This window comes from Epinephelus lanceolatus, chromosome 9 (genome assembly GCF_041903045.1).
Source record: "Epinephelus lanceolatus isolate andai-2023 chromosome 9, ASM4190304v1, whole genome shotgun sequence".
Lineage (NCBI taxonomy): Eukaryota > Metazoa > Chordata > Actinopteri > Perciformes > Serranidae > Epinephelus > Epinephelus lanceolatus.
In genome coordinates, this window is record NC_135742.1 from 25,364,318 (window position 1) to 25,378,542 (window position 14,225).

The following is a 14,225-nucleotide window of genomic DNA, read 5'->3' on the forward strand; positions in this document are numbered from 1 at the left end:
GTAACAGATATTTCATATTACATATTATCTTCTTTGAGAGATTTTGATTAAATAAACCACAGAACATTCTTTGGTTTCAGCATTATTTTGCATTTAAACACTATGTTGAAAGCAGAACATAATAAAAAACGTTGGTTGGATCACCATCCAACCAACGTTTTTTTATTATGTTCTGCTTAATATTAGGGCTACAACTAGTGATTACTTTCATTGTTGGTTAATCTGTCAGTTATTTCCTTGATTAATCGATTAGTTGCTCGGTCTATAGAATATCACAAAATGGTGAAAAATGACAATCAGTTTTTTTTTTTTAATGTCCAAGATGACGTCCTCAAATGTCTTGCTTTGTCCACAATCCAAAGATATTCAGTTTAGTGTCATAGAGGAGTAAAGAAACAAGAAAATATTCACATTTCAGAAGCTGGAATCACAAAATTCTGACATTTGTTGCTTAAAAAAATTATTCAAACCGATTCACTGATTATTAAACTCACTGGCAATTAATTTAATAATTGACAACTATTCGATTAATCGTTGCAGCTCTATTCAGCATACATCTGTCTTTGTAATAATTTAAGTTTTAGTTTTATATTATATGCAGACAGTCCTCAGAACATATTTATGACATTTATTTTTTCCTGGTCTCAATATTGTAGTGATAGAGAAATATCCAAGCATGATCACTTTGATAAAACTGTTTGTAGAACTGTGGAGACTAAAGAAAACAGTCTCTGGATTTTGTTAAAGAACCAAAAACAATTTCATTTCTCAAACTTGCTCTTCATCATCTTCTGTAAAATGACCACCTTCATTCTAGCAGTTATACAACATCATTACATGTTACAGTGCCAAGAGTGAGCAATTAATTACTACAAACGTCTAATCCCATAAGATGTGTTGACCCTTCTGCATTTAGATGAAACTATAAATTAATTCTGCTAGCGCTTCACTTACACATTAATCAATTTATCAAAGCCTCTCACCATAAATCCTGCTTCATAAAAAGCATTTGTGCAACTCTGCTGCCATCTAGTGGACAAAGCCTTCAGAACATGTAATTGCACCCTTGAGGCTCAGTTATTTTTCCCACAGTCCAACATGAATATCAGTAATTTGTTAGATACACAGTTGCCTTGTTGTTAGTTTCAAAACAATAAGATTGTTTTTTAGTCGGTCCAGCTCCGCACAGTGGGAAATTTTCCTTGGTCCATTCGTCTCACTTCATTAGCTGACCATACCTCAGGTCTTGAGGTACAAACAAGAAGACAATCAAGTCGTTTTTCCTCTTGTTCAGCCAGAGTTTCAGTAACGGTTTAAAATCTCCAGAACTTCCTCCTTAACAGAGAGATGAGAGTGCTGCTGGACACCCGGCCCACCAATACTTGTTTCCCAGCAGTCAAAGCCACAGTCTTTCAAGTCTTGCACTGTCGTCTGGACAACGAAGGAGTCCGTTTCTACAAAAAAAAACAAAAAAAACAAAAAAGGTCATATTAAAGTCATGTCAAAAAAAATTATGTCAGGGCGGGTTCAAATAAAAGGAAATGGATTACAAGCTAACCAGACAGCTGCTGTTGAATGTTAAGACTATAATTTAGCTACAGTGGTGCTTCCACAGATGAACCTGCAAAGGGTCTGTCACTGACAGCAAGCGGACAACACTGGAGCCACACAAAAACCACGTCACTTCAATCAGTGGTCTAACAGATGCAGAAAAATAAGGACTCTGTAATTGGTGGGATCCCACCAAATGGCTGACACTTCCCTGCGGTTAGTTGCAAAGGACATGGTCTAAAGCCCACTTCAGCTGCAGCTGCACAGTAATACTAATGCTAACCACATGTGCAGCTTTATTTTAAAGCTTCAAAAACAAGAGCAGCTTTTAATGCAATCATATAATAACTTAATGCTCGCTTGCTTCCTTCATTCACTCAAAGAGCTTTAATACAAGGACAGACAAGAGAAGACACACAGCAGACGATCTATTTGAAAAATAGCTGTGATGCACACAGATGGAAATGCTTGCAAGGAAAACAAATAAAGATCATTTGGAAGTTTTGGAGGATTTTAACCATATGAAATTTCAGTATGCTGCAGGCTGCAGGCGTAAACAGAGACTGAACTCGCAGGTTTTGTGATTGTTTGTTTTGTCAAAGAGAGGATGATACAAAGTTTCCTTATAACAAATTTCACAGTAGTACCCACACACCGAAAGACCCTTCTTATGCAGCCGTCTCATCATTTCCTGCCACTCAAATCTCTGTTTCAGAGAGGAAGAGTGAGGGGAAAACACAACATTTGTTGTCAGCAGGAGTCTGACAGTTTGGCTCATCAAACTTCCCTCATCAAATACAATTCATTATAAGACAAATCCATCCGAGGATGCAGTTTAGCCTCGACAAAATGAACAATTAATTTCTATCGAGTGCATCGTTTAAACTACACAGGTTATTACAAAATCAGGAAAAGTAGGGCTTTACATTTAATTAAAACATCACAGCCAAAGTGTTTCGGCCCAAGGCATGAACAGTGTTAACAGCAAATACCTCATACAAAAGACAATCAGGGCAGTCACATAATTCAATACAGGTGTACAGCACACCACACCACACCCAAAGGGGGTGTTGACACTCAGTAGTATAGTGAACAGGAATATAAGAATACAACTGTGGTATCATGCATCAAAGAATCCAAAGTAAGACAAACACTGAAGCCTCAAACCACAGTGTTTTCGACTATGACTACCTCTGATGAGGCTCGTCATTTTAAGGCCAATGAACCACAGAGAGGATGGTCTATGTGAAAAAGTATTTTTGTGCCACATGGCATCACATGCCGGTCGTAACTGGCCACCGTTTGGCCACTACAAAATCTGGCTTCAAAGCCTGGTGCACTTCCTGGGGCCTGGTTAATGGATGTTTTAAGCTCTTACAATTGCAACTAATATTGCATTGTGCACCATGTCCACATCTAGAGTTATGTTTCAGACCATCTATAACAGAACAGAGGAGGCTGTATAGAGATCTCCTGATGCACAGACTCAGCGCACAGGATGTGCCAAAGCTTCCTGATAATGTGTCTAATTTCTGCAGAGCGGTGATTAATGTCAGTGACAAAACATTCCTGCGGTTCATTTTGTGTCTTTGTGTTTTGCATGGAGCAAATCTCCTCTTACGTTATCTTGGCACACTGAAAGGGATCAATCACCTTCCAGGTGTACCCACTATTTGTTATCTGTTCACACAAATCATCTGTTTAGACATTAATAATAATATTAAGTCAGGAGAAGATGAGAAATTTGATGTAATCTCAAAAACCGGCCTGTGGGAAAATTGTTCTTTGTGTGTTTTGGATGATTACTGGTTGCATGTAGATGGGTATTAAGGTCAGTTGATATACAATAGAAGTGTGTCTCGTGTTATCATCTCGCTTAAAAATAGTCGTGATTTGCTGTTAACTCTATTCAGGCTCTGAGGCGATGATATTTTCAGAAAATGTAAAGCTCTTCTGGCATTGTTTGCTGTGATGGTGTGCCATTTTTCCTACTTTTCAGCAGATAAAGTATGTTCCTTTGAAAATAAAAGACAAACATTTGACCTGACCCTTTATATAAAAATGTAAAATGCACACTGTTGTGCTATTATATGTGAGCGACAGAAATGTGATAGGAAACGGCGATTCTTGAAGGATACGTTACTAACATTATGACATATAATTGATAACTGTATGATGATGATGATGATGATGTTTGCTCAATAAGGTGTTTTCGGTATCAGGGATGGTTACACTTATTTACATATTAGGGGTAGCAATGTAATGTGATGTTTGCCCTATGTGTCATTACTACTGGATATGTGAATAGTAGCTATGATGAGTAGTACTGGCCGTGGTTGTTACTATCATTGCAATACAGGAGTAATTATTATATTTACCATGTGTATTATTGTTACAGTGGTACGTGAGTGATAGCAGTATGATGGATAGGAACATTTGGCCTACAGTACCTGGTCTCAGCAGGGTGATGCCGCAGCCTCCTCCCCCTGCACCGGTTAGCTTGCTGTGGAGCCCTTTGGTCATCGTGACCTGGCACAGTGTGTCCAGGGCAGGGTGTCCCACACCCATCACATTCAGGTGGTGCTGGTTGATGTCAATGAGCTCCTATAAATGATATGATGCAGCTGCTGTTAAAACCTGATGCTACTGGCAGTTCCATTAGTCATGTGGATGTGAATATGGGCTCTCTGGTTTAGGACATTTTACCTTAAAAAAGGAACATGCTATTGTATTTTAAAGCCCCTTCATCACATGCACGGCAAACCTGAAACTATTGAGACATTATCCGGAGGAGCTTTTTGTGAGAACGCAAATGTCCAAATCAGTTAGCCCGCACTTTATACAGACTTTAAGCTGCTAGCTCCCGACAAAGTCTGTGTGGCCATGTGTGAATAGAACTAGGTGTGTTAATAATGTTTCTGTCTTGCCGCTTGTGCAAAACCAGAAGAAAACAAACATCCAAGGGTGAAGAAGAGGGGTCATTTACGCAGATAGGGAAACGGTAATGTCTAACTGGAGAGAGGACAAGATTCAGAAACTTCTGTTGGTAAGGGCCGACGCTGCAATTGTCAAAGTTGTCTCAAATTAGACAAATTATGAACCAGCTACATGACCGGGTGTAATTCGCATCATGTCCTGCCTCCTGCACACTCTACCTGGACGCCACCCTTCGCCAAAACGTCAATGTCTGGACCTTATTCTCCAGACATTGTTCATATGACAAAATGGCTAAAGTGTTGCAAAAATTTGGTGTAACGTCTCAATGTTTTGATGCAACAACCTACAATATTTTGTACCTCTAGAATATTGTAGTGCTCTCCAGTGATGGGCTCACAGGTCATCTCTGAGAGGACTCTCTCACAAGTGCAGGAAATGGCATCAACTGAGTCAAGCACTGGGGTCATGATAGAGGGAAACTACAGCAGAGGGAAACAAAAACAAAGGAAATCAACATCTCCAACATCACTTGTGCACAGCATTTCAACACAAAAGCCTCACTACGGTTTAAATGAAAAAAACAACAAGTGTCTTTGTGCCTATGTTTTAAAAAACAGTTTGATACAAATACAGATTGTAAAATGGCAGGTTTGATTTTTGGTTGTGCCCCAGCCCGATCACAACACTTCCACAACACCATTCAGACCGATCCGTGTCTGAGGTAGAGAACTGCACACCTGCTGGTGTCACCAGGGCAACAGCACACAGGGGCGCTCGCTAAGAGTTTAATTTCAATATTTTATGAAGGCACTCAACGGCAGGCTCTGGAGTATCTGCCATGCAAAAGCACCGCCTATTATATTAATTACAGTGTCGGCAAGTAACACACGGGGGAGGAAGAAACCATTTAGTACCTTGTTAATCTTGTCCTTCACCCTGGCAACAAGTACCTTGGTGCTACGTGGTACTTTGGTGTTAGTGAGGAGGATTCTTAATAACGGCACCCTGGAAGTAAAACAGACAGATCAGAGAGTTCATGCAGACGTATTATTCTGGTGCTTTCATTTCACTATATTAATATTTTTTTTCTGTAAGAAAAAAAAAAGCCACTATGATTTCTATTAATTCACTGTGTACTATTTTTAAATGAAATCAAATTAAAAATTGCTAATCAGTGTCATTACCTGCTCAGTGGTATTATCTTCCCGGCCAGGAATCTCAGCATGCCACCTAGAAAGAGGGAAATTAAAATCATTAAATAGATAATCATCAAACGATAATGAACAGTAGTGGTTCCATTAAAGTGTCCACGGAGACAAGGGAGATATTAACACCATATGCACGGCACCGTATGCCAGATAATATCAGGCCTCACCCCATGTTCCTACAGCGTTGTCTACTCCTGAAGGATTACCATGGATGATCATCTCCCCTTGGAAAGCCCAGCTGTTGATCCGCTCCAGGTCCTCCTGACACCACCTGCAATTATTTGTAAATTAAGGAGAACTTTGTATCCCAGCAGACCCTTACAGACCTAAACTACTTCTTCATCTCTAAAGCAAACACTGGTATGTACAGTAGGTGTGGATGTTCAACGAATCATTATAAAGATGCTATTTGTGATGAATGTACCGACGGGCCCTGACACACCAAGCTGTCGATGAGTGTCTGTTGCCCAAGTTTTGTGGGTGTGTCCCGCACCATCGGCCCTTGTCAGCTTTTTTTTTTGTTGATTCAGTATGTTGAATCGGTGTCAGACCTAGTGGAGCCTGTCAGTGAGTGTAATCGCTCTGATTGGCAGTTCAACTCAGCGCAACGGAAGTGAGAAAAGTGGGGAAACAACTTAAGTCAAGAGGTCATGAGATCATAACAAATTTGTTATATTAGATGAAATTATATTTTTTAGCCAGTGAGCTCTTTAGCAGAAACAATTTGTAATTGTTTGTTTTACTGTTCATAACACACACAAAAAAATATAATTTGTGCTTTAAAAAAAATGGTATGCTGTTAATGTACAACCTGGCTAACTTGCGTCTTGAATCTGTCCTGTTGGTCTTCCACTTTCCTTTTTCAAATGACGAATACAAACTGCACACAATGTACGTGGTAGTTGGCCATTGGCTGTAGTCTCTGCAGCGTAAACATATGCAAATTTTGGCAGAGACACAGGCAAGGTAAGACAATGCGACACTCGGCCTCTGTCGCCACTAGTTCTTTGAAGCTGGTTTGTCGTGTTTGGGCCTTAACATTGAACATTTGGGTAGGTTCAAAACACTATCTACACCTTAGGCAGTCTCACATAAAAGCACCACAAACTATGAACTCAAAAATTACAAACAGTTTAGATACTACTGCTGTCAGGACTCCCCTCTCTCGTCAGTTTCTGCAACTGTCTTTTGAAATGACAACTAGTAAATTAAATTGTATGCCATGGCCTTTGAGACTACATCCACGCATGCGCAGACCTTTGAAGTCCCAAGAAGATGAATCCACGAGGCTCAGATAACCTCCTGACTTTTAATCTAGCACCATGTTAAAATATACTTGCAGCTGATCACAGGACTCCTCTAACTGTATTAACCAAACTGCATGCATTGTCAGGTCCTCTATTAGTGGCACTGTTCCACTCTCAATGTTAGCATTCATCAAAAACTACCGTCCATACTTGAGTTGCATTGTGGATAATGTAGGTGTCAGATTTTGAAAAGGAAGAAGAATTTTTGGGGTATAAAAGACTAAATTTCTGATTGTGCTGCATCGATTTTTATACTTTTTTCCCCTTCATTAAAGAGCATTCACGTGGACGGCTCCATGTACTTGAAATCAGCTCCAAAAAATGTATTTCAAGTGAACACTATATTATGGACAGTTTAAGGATTGAAATTTGAAGGTGCAGTATTTTAGTATAAATTTAATATTTCTAAGAATTGTTTTGCGTCTAATTTTTCTGTAGGTTGTTTTGTGTGGCATAATGTTGCAGTCATTTGGCCACAACAGTTGAAAAACCAATCTAGTTCAAATAAAGGCAAATTTATGAAAAAGAGTTAACACATTCAGCAAAAATATAACATCATGAGCTTCTCAAAAAATGTATTCATTGCATTGCAGGGTACTGTTTTAGACTGCATTATTCTCCACAGGCATTCATGCTATAGTGCTGACCCCAAAGCATGTTTTTCTATTTAAGAAGTATAACTTTGTGATTTAAGGTCTTTTTTCTAAACTTCCAACCACATAACTTTTGGTGAGACTGGACAGTGTGAGACATGAAAGACATAAAACCACCTCTGTGTTCCGTTTTAGTGCACATTCATCAGGCCTAGAATTCTGTCTATGCACACCAGTGGTGTACACAACCTGTACACACACAGCTCATAAAAGAGACATTTCTTTAACATGATGTCGTTACCTGGCAGTGTGATCCCACTCCCTGAGAGGAGCGGGGATGGCTCCGCTTGCACAGAGCAGAGCTGCAGCTAAACACACAGAGTAGGCGGCACTTGACCCCAGCCCTGCTCCAGTCGGCAGCTCCGACCACACAGACACAGTCAAGCTGGGCAGCTCACTGCGGAAATAAACAGTAAATCTGAGATTCTGATTGTAAAGAAAACTTTTAAATATTGTATCTTTGATTTACTTTTTGTTACCAAAAAATCAAGTAGTAGGTAAATAATGTACCATATCCCCATATAAACTTTACTTAACCCTATTACTGGTACAGTTATAGTATAGACATAACTATAAGGGGTGTGTAATGTTAAGTAATCCATACACTACGATATGCAACAGAGACTTGTTTGACATTGCTGTCAGTGTCTGTCAGAGAAGCTGCTTTTGGGCAGACAGGAGAATACTCTAAACTAATTGTCCAGCTCTTCTCTCGAGGGAAAAACACATCCAGACTTGTTAGGCTGTAGTGTGGCCCAGTGCCAGACTCTCATTAGTGGCCATCCTGTCAGAACCCATCACCTCTCTCAGACACGGCAGCACCGTGTCAGCACCGATTAAACCTCTCAACAACCTGCAGCTCTAATGTTCCTGAGCATCTTCCGTGCTCGCAGGTGCTGGAGTCGCTAAAACTAACATTCGGCCTTTCTGTCTGTCTCTCTTTACTATCTTCATTTGAAGGTGGAGGTAATTTTTTCAGCTGCAGGGAAAATTACCCTTAACTCCCTGAACAACCTGTCATATTGTGCCAGTTTTGTTTACAGCATTTAGCTGAGAGAGAGCTGAACATCATTTCATTTCAACAAAAGCATCAAAACGTATGCATGTGCCATAGTCACAACGCAACATGTAATAAGCAAGTTAGACAAACAATGATTTAGGGATGCACGATAATATCGGCACACCATCGGTATCGGCCGATATCAGCTTTAAGATGATCAGAATCGGCCAACATGCACAATAAATGAATATCATATGCATTGAAAAGCACTTTATTTCATGTCTCCATCTGCTGGTGGGCCATCACGATAAGAGTATGCATTCATAATACAATGTTAATTCCACTACATAATAGATTTGATGACAACGTAAAATTAGGTGGGGAAAAAAGTGGATATATCAGATATATCGGCCAAAAAAGTTGATATATACCAGCATATCTAATAACAGTAAAAAATTCAATGTTGTGCATCCCTACAATGATACACTACAGGACATGATACATAACATAATGCAGGCCAATTTAATTGAATTTGAACGGCTATGTGTTTCATACACATACTCACAAACTCAGGTGCAGCTGGCTGTAAATATTCCACAATGCAGGTGCCATTATAGGATTAGTTACAGGATTAGTTTTCGACTTTGCCACTGCAATTTTAACAGTTGCGTCACCCCAGGGCAATAAGTGTTACAGCTGCAGTTTTTTGCCTTTTATTACAACTTTATTTTTTAGTGTGTATTTCTGAGGTTTAACATTTAACACTTGCGCCACCTATTAGCTAAAATAAAATAATGAATATTAATACATCATTATGTAGAGCTATCCCTTAGAAAACATTTAATACTAACAAAAACATTGTTCAGTTTCTGTTTGTAAAACACCAAATGTAAGCTGGTGAAGTTGTAAATCTATTTCTTCATTACTTCCCTTCCGAAACAAAGTTTTTTTCCTGGGACTTAATCATTGGATAAGTGAGTCTCAAATCTGGTGAGGAGCCCATCCCCCCATTCCCAAAGCACACAATCCTGGAGAGCAGAGGACTCATGATGACATGAGCTGAGTGCACACTTCCAAGTATTCAGCAGAAAATGCTGCTCCTCAAAGTCTATCTCTCTCTCCATCTCTCCTTCTACTCTCTCCCCCTCACATACACACAATCAGTAGCTATTAAAAAAGAGATGCAGCTGCAACACTCATCGCCTACAGGTGAAAAGTGCCAAATCTGCAAGTCCAGATTTGGGCTGACACGATTGTTTTCAATATTGATTTCGATCTACATCTGCGGTTTTTAGCGGTTGCTGCTGTTACTTTTCTTGCCAAAGGTGCCCTAGATTGGCCTAAAACAACTGGTGCTATAGCTCTGCAATTGGATATTTGCTGAGCCCAGTCTCAGGTTTTCCATCATATCAAAAATATCTGTAAGATGTAATGTGATTTCTGTGGCCATATGAGCCAACTAGCTAGAATGATAAAATGAAAGAAAATGCAGAGAATTTCTGTCTCACCCTGATCCAAACAGTGAGAGGTAGATGTAGAGGAAGGCTAGGGTGGCCATGTTGCAAGTATCCAAGTTTCCATTGGTGACACCAACGAATTCACGCAGTCTCCTCACAAGTTCAGCATCCAGAAGTTTCACCTCCTCCCTCGTATCTGTTAACATGAGTTACAGAGCACAGCAATCATCAGCATCACTTGAGTAATATCACAACAACACACACTTTAATCTGTGGGTGTATGAAAAACATACATAAAAGATAGTGTCTATAATGAGAAATACTAACTGCAGTAAAGCACACAATATTCATCTGGCCAAAGGTAAGTTATCCAAGTTAACAGTATGTCCAAAGATGGACACCATAACAAACTAATCTGATAATTAGATGTCATTGGTGTTAATGTTTATCAATAGAAACTGTTTTGGACACTGGAAAAAGTCTCAGTACTAAAATGTCCTGGCGTGTACTGGAGTATGAGATGCATGACACAGGTCCAACAGTAATAATTACAGTGTATGTGGGTGTAAATGGTCCCCAGTGCTGCACCACTCCTTACCACGGGAATAAGAAATAAGCCGCTTCAGCTCAGACAGGTCCCAGCAGAGGAATGTGTCAATATTTGGGAGGTTGATGCAAACTTTGCCAGATGTGGTGGCTTTCAGCCGTAAGTATGTTCTCAGATTTAAACTCACAGCAAGAGCTACCTGGAACAGAGCAGAGAACGCAGGGTGATTAACTTGTCAGACTTTTAGCCCATTTAATGCACATCATTTCAAGTGATATCCAAAACTAAACCACAGTTTGCTGTCTGCTGGATCTGTTTTTTTCTACCTTCCGGGTAATTACTGGTTTCCCTTTCTTTAGGGAACAGTAGGAAAATCAGCTTGCAAAGATGTACTTGTATCATATCACATTTAAAAATGCATGTACTTAAGTTTTCGTTCAAGACTGGCTAGACACGCAACTTATAAAAACTCTGTTAGCTGTACTTTCAGGTTACCTTTCCGTGCACCACCGCATGCTCTCCGTGGAGGATCGCCTTCCCTGGAGCAGACACGAACAATTCCCTGACTTGCATTTCTGTCACAGTTTCCAGAGAGCAAATATCTCACCAGAACTGGGAAGCTTCAAGTTCAACTTGTCACCGACACTGATATTATAAGCTAGCTTAGCCACCTTTAGCTAATGTTAATCCTCTGAAGCCCCGACAAGCAACTGACAACTCTGTCTCACAGCTCTGCGTTTTTCATGAAGACTCGACGAATATAGGAAGTTTAACAAAACATTTTTCTTTTTGGTCAAAGTACTGCAAGTTGCTCTGACCACAGACCCTCTTCAAGGTAGCGTGACAAAACCATGTTAAAAACACTACTGACACACAGGAGGAGGGACCAAGATAGGTTTGGCTTCTATTATCCAATCAGTGCCGCAGATAGTCGGACACATATTACTATATCCAATCAGCGTCCCGCGCTCTACCACCACACGGTGAGTTGACCAATCGTGCGATGAAAACGAAACGCCCATGAACTACGGACATCACAGAGGGTCAAAATACGTTTCCCAACATTGTTAACCTTTAGCAGTCAGCTTCTAACTCTAACATGGCATCGTTTATTATCAAACCTGCTCACCTCCGGTGTGTTGTAAGGACAGCGAGGCTCGTAAGCGAGCATCGGAATAGGAGCGCATTGTGTTCATACAGAAGGTGAAGGCAAAGTGTGGAGCTCCTGTTTATGTCGCTGATGTAATGTTAACTCTATGTAACATAGCAAAGTGCTAGCTAGGTAGCTACTACACAGTGTACTCTCTGAAATGAAGGCAATTTTAGCACATTAGCTAAAGTTTATCTGTCAAACTGGAGCATTGTTTGAATATTTTAAGACCAAGTGAAACAAAAATGCATTTTCATAATGTGTTCACGCGTTATTTGTTGTGTTATCTATTAGTATTTATCAAATAAGTCAAAAATAATTGTTTTTCTCTGTCATCTTTCTTTTTTTCCAAACAGTTATGCCACTGAAGGAGACAGCAGAGTACCCAAAATATACACCAAAACTGGAGACAAAGGTTGTGTTTCAAAATACCTAGGCTTGTGGTTTCCAACCTTATTTCTTAAAGTGACCCACTGTTTTATGTTATTGAGCAAACTGATGGCCCTTGACTAAGTGGCATATTTTATGGATATTTCATAATATATTCAACTCATAACAACAGTATAGAACAACTCATTAACTACAATTAACCCAAATAGTGAATGCAAACTGTGTAAAAGGAGATTTGGATACATTTTGAGCAGATTTTATCCTGTGAGTTTTGCACTAGAGATGAGTTTTCCTGATATTGTTAGGGACTTTTATTAGATTCTCTGTCACTATCATACATACCTATCACACTTTTCTGTTTTTTACAAATTCATTGTGCATTTGTTTGTCTTCCTGACGTGTAGCCATTGTTCTACAAGCTCTTTGGTTTTTAACTTTGCACCTTTCTAATAGGCATAAAGCTTGCTGTGAGATTTTTTTTTTTTAAGTTTATATCTTGAATTATAATGTACACTTAAATATTAAATTCATTTCTTTTTCTCCACATAAATTAATGAAATGCTGAAATATAGGCCTACTGTATATTTAAAAAACTAAAAAGATCTTATGCTCCTTAATATCAAGAAGGCCTTGCAACCCCTAATGGGTCAGGACCCCCAGGTTGGGAACCAGTGACCGAACATGTTACAGCACTGTTACCATAGGTGGTGCTTACAAAGGCTGACTCAGTTCTTTCTGTGTCTCCTAAAAGGTTTTTCAAGCACATTTACAGGAGAAAGGAGGCCAAAGGAAGATCATATTTTTGAAGCCTTGGGAAATACAGATGAGCTGTCGTCAGCTATAGGGTAAAATTTTCATGACTCAACCATCACAGTTCACTTTAAAACTTTATCTATAATCTGCCTCACTTTAAGTGACCGTGTTGAATTGTACTTTACAGGTTGGCCAGAGAATTTTGCCTTGACAAAGGTCACACATTCACATATCAGCTGGACAAGGTTTGTTTTTCATATTGTATTTATTATCGTTCTTCAATGCAGATCTATATATGCATGTATGTTTCTGACAGTATTTTGCTTTTTACATTTCAGATACAGTGCATTTTACAAGACGTGGGCTCCAATATTGCCACCCCTCGATCATCTGCAAGAGAAAGTCACATAAGTATGCACTTGCTGGCTTGGTCTAATGCAGTCAAATATTGAGTCTTGTGTGCTTGTTGATCTGTTGGATTCATTTTTTTTCTGTCGTGTTTTTTTAAGAGAGAACAAAATTTACTGCACAGCCAATTGCAGACCTGGAAACTTGGATTGATACATTTACAGAAGAACTCCCTCCACTGACCAACTTCATTTTACCAGTAAGCACATTTGTGGATCTGTAAGACAAAATTTCTTTTGACATTTCAGGTTTTGCTTTTGCACTGATACATATGCTTGGTGCTCCACAGTCTGGAGGGAAGGGCAGCGCGGCTTTGCACTTGGCTCGGACAGTGTGCCGGAGAGCTGAACGCAGGTCAGTTGCAGCATGTTCCTCGCCATCTATGACGTAGAATTCACCCCCTTTGTGTTGCTTTTCCAGCTCAGTAGGTCCTGACAGATCTTTGTTCTTGTTACAGTGTTGCTCCAATTGTGCGGTCAGGCGAGGCAGATCCAGATGTTGCCAAGTATTTGAACAGGTCAGTCCAGTGTTTTGAAATTAATATGAGAACATGGTTCCTCTGTTACACATCTGATAAAAGTCCCAACATTTTCATTCAGATTGAGCGACTACCTGTTCACTGCAGCCAGATATGCAGCCATGAAAGAAGGGAACGAGGAGAAAATCTACACAAGACCTGAATGACCAGATTCTCACATGAGGAATAAGACAAAGAGTGGTTGATGTTGCAGAGATTTCACTTTTATTTTAAATATATCAATAAATATGAATGAGGACTAGAATTATTGTCTTATTTTGATGCAACTTTCTTCTTAGCATAATGTGAGAATATCGGTGGTAATATACTTCAGTGTTGCTAAATCT

The 14,225-nt window shown here is 39.6% G+C and overlaps 2 protein-coding genes across 3 annotated transcripts; one reads left to right on the forward strand and one right to left on the reverse strand.

Annotated features, from left to right (window-relative positions):
• Positions 1 to 296: 296 nt before the first annotated feature.
• On the reverse strand, positions 297 to 11,534 carry mvk (mevalonate kinase). The gene is made up of 10 exons (XM_033618907.2): positions 11,156 to 11,534; positions 10,712 to 10,859; positions 10,165 to 10,309; positions 7,898 to 8,053; positions 5,864 to 5,967; positions 5,673 to 5,718; positions 5,403 to 5,493; positions 4,848 to 4,967; positions 4,002 to 4,155; positions 297 to 1,454 (listed from the first exon to the last, which is right to left on the reverse strand). Exons 1-10 carry the CDS (start codon positions 11,231 to 11,233, stop codon positions 1,303 to 1,305), a joined length of 1,194 nt encoding a protein of 397 aa, XP_033474798.1. The 5' UTR covers positions 11,234 to 11,534; the 3' UTR covers positions 297 to 1,302.
• Positions 11,535 to 11,694: 160 nt separating this feature from the next.
• On the forward strand, positions 11,695 to 14,140 carry mmab (metabolism of cobalamin associated B). 2 transcript variants are annotated; one of them, XM_033619517.2, is made up of 9 exons: positions 11,697 to 11,863; positions 12,167 to 12,225; positions 12,952 to 13,045; positions 13,141 to 13,198; positions 13,292 to 13,364; positions 13,463 to 13,560; positions 13,651 to 13,715; positions 13,819 to 13,878; positions 13,961 to 14,140. In XM_033619517.2, exons 1-9 carry the CDS (start codon positions 11,760 to 11,762, stop codon positions 14,043 to 14,045), a joined length of 696 nt encoding a protein of 231 aa, XP_033475408.1. In that variant the 5' UTR covers positions 11,697 to 11,759; the 3' UTR covers positions 14,046 to 14,140. The 2 variants fall into 2 exon arrangements, with proteins under 2 accessions (XP_033475409.1, XP_033475408.1); XM_033619518.2 differs by lacking the exon at positions 13,463 to 13,560 and having other exon boundaries at positions 11,695 to 11,863; positions 13,610 to 13,715.
• Positions 14,141 to 14,225: the final 85 nt, after the last annotated feature.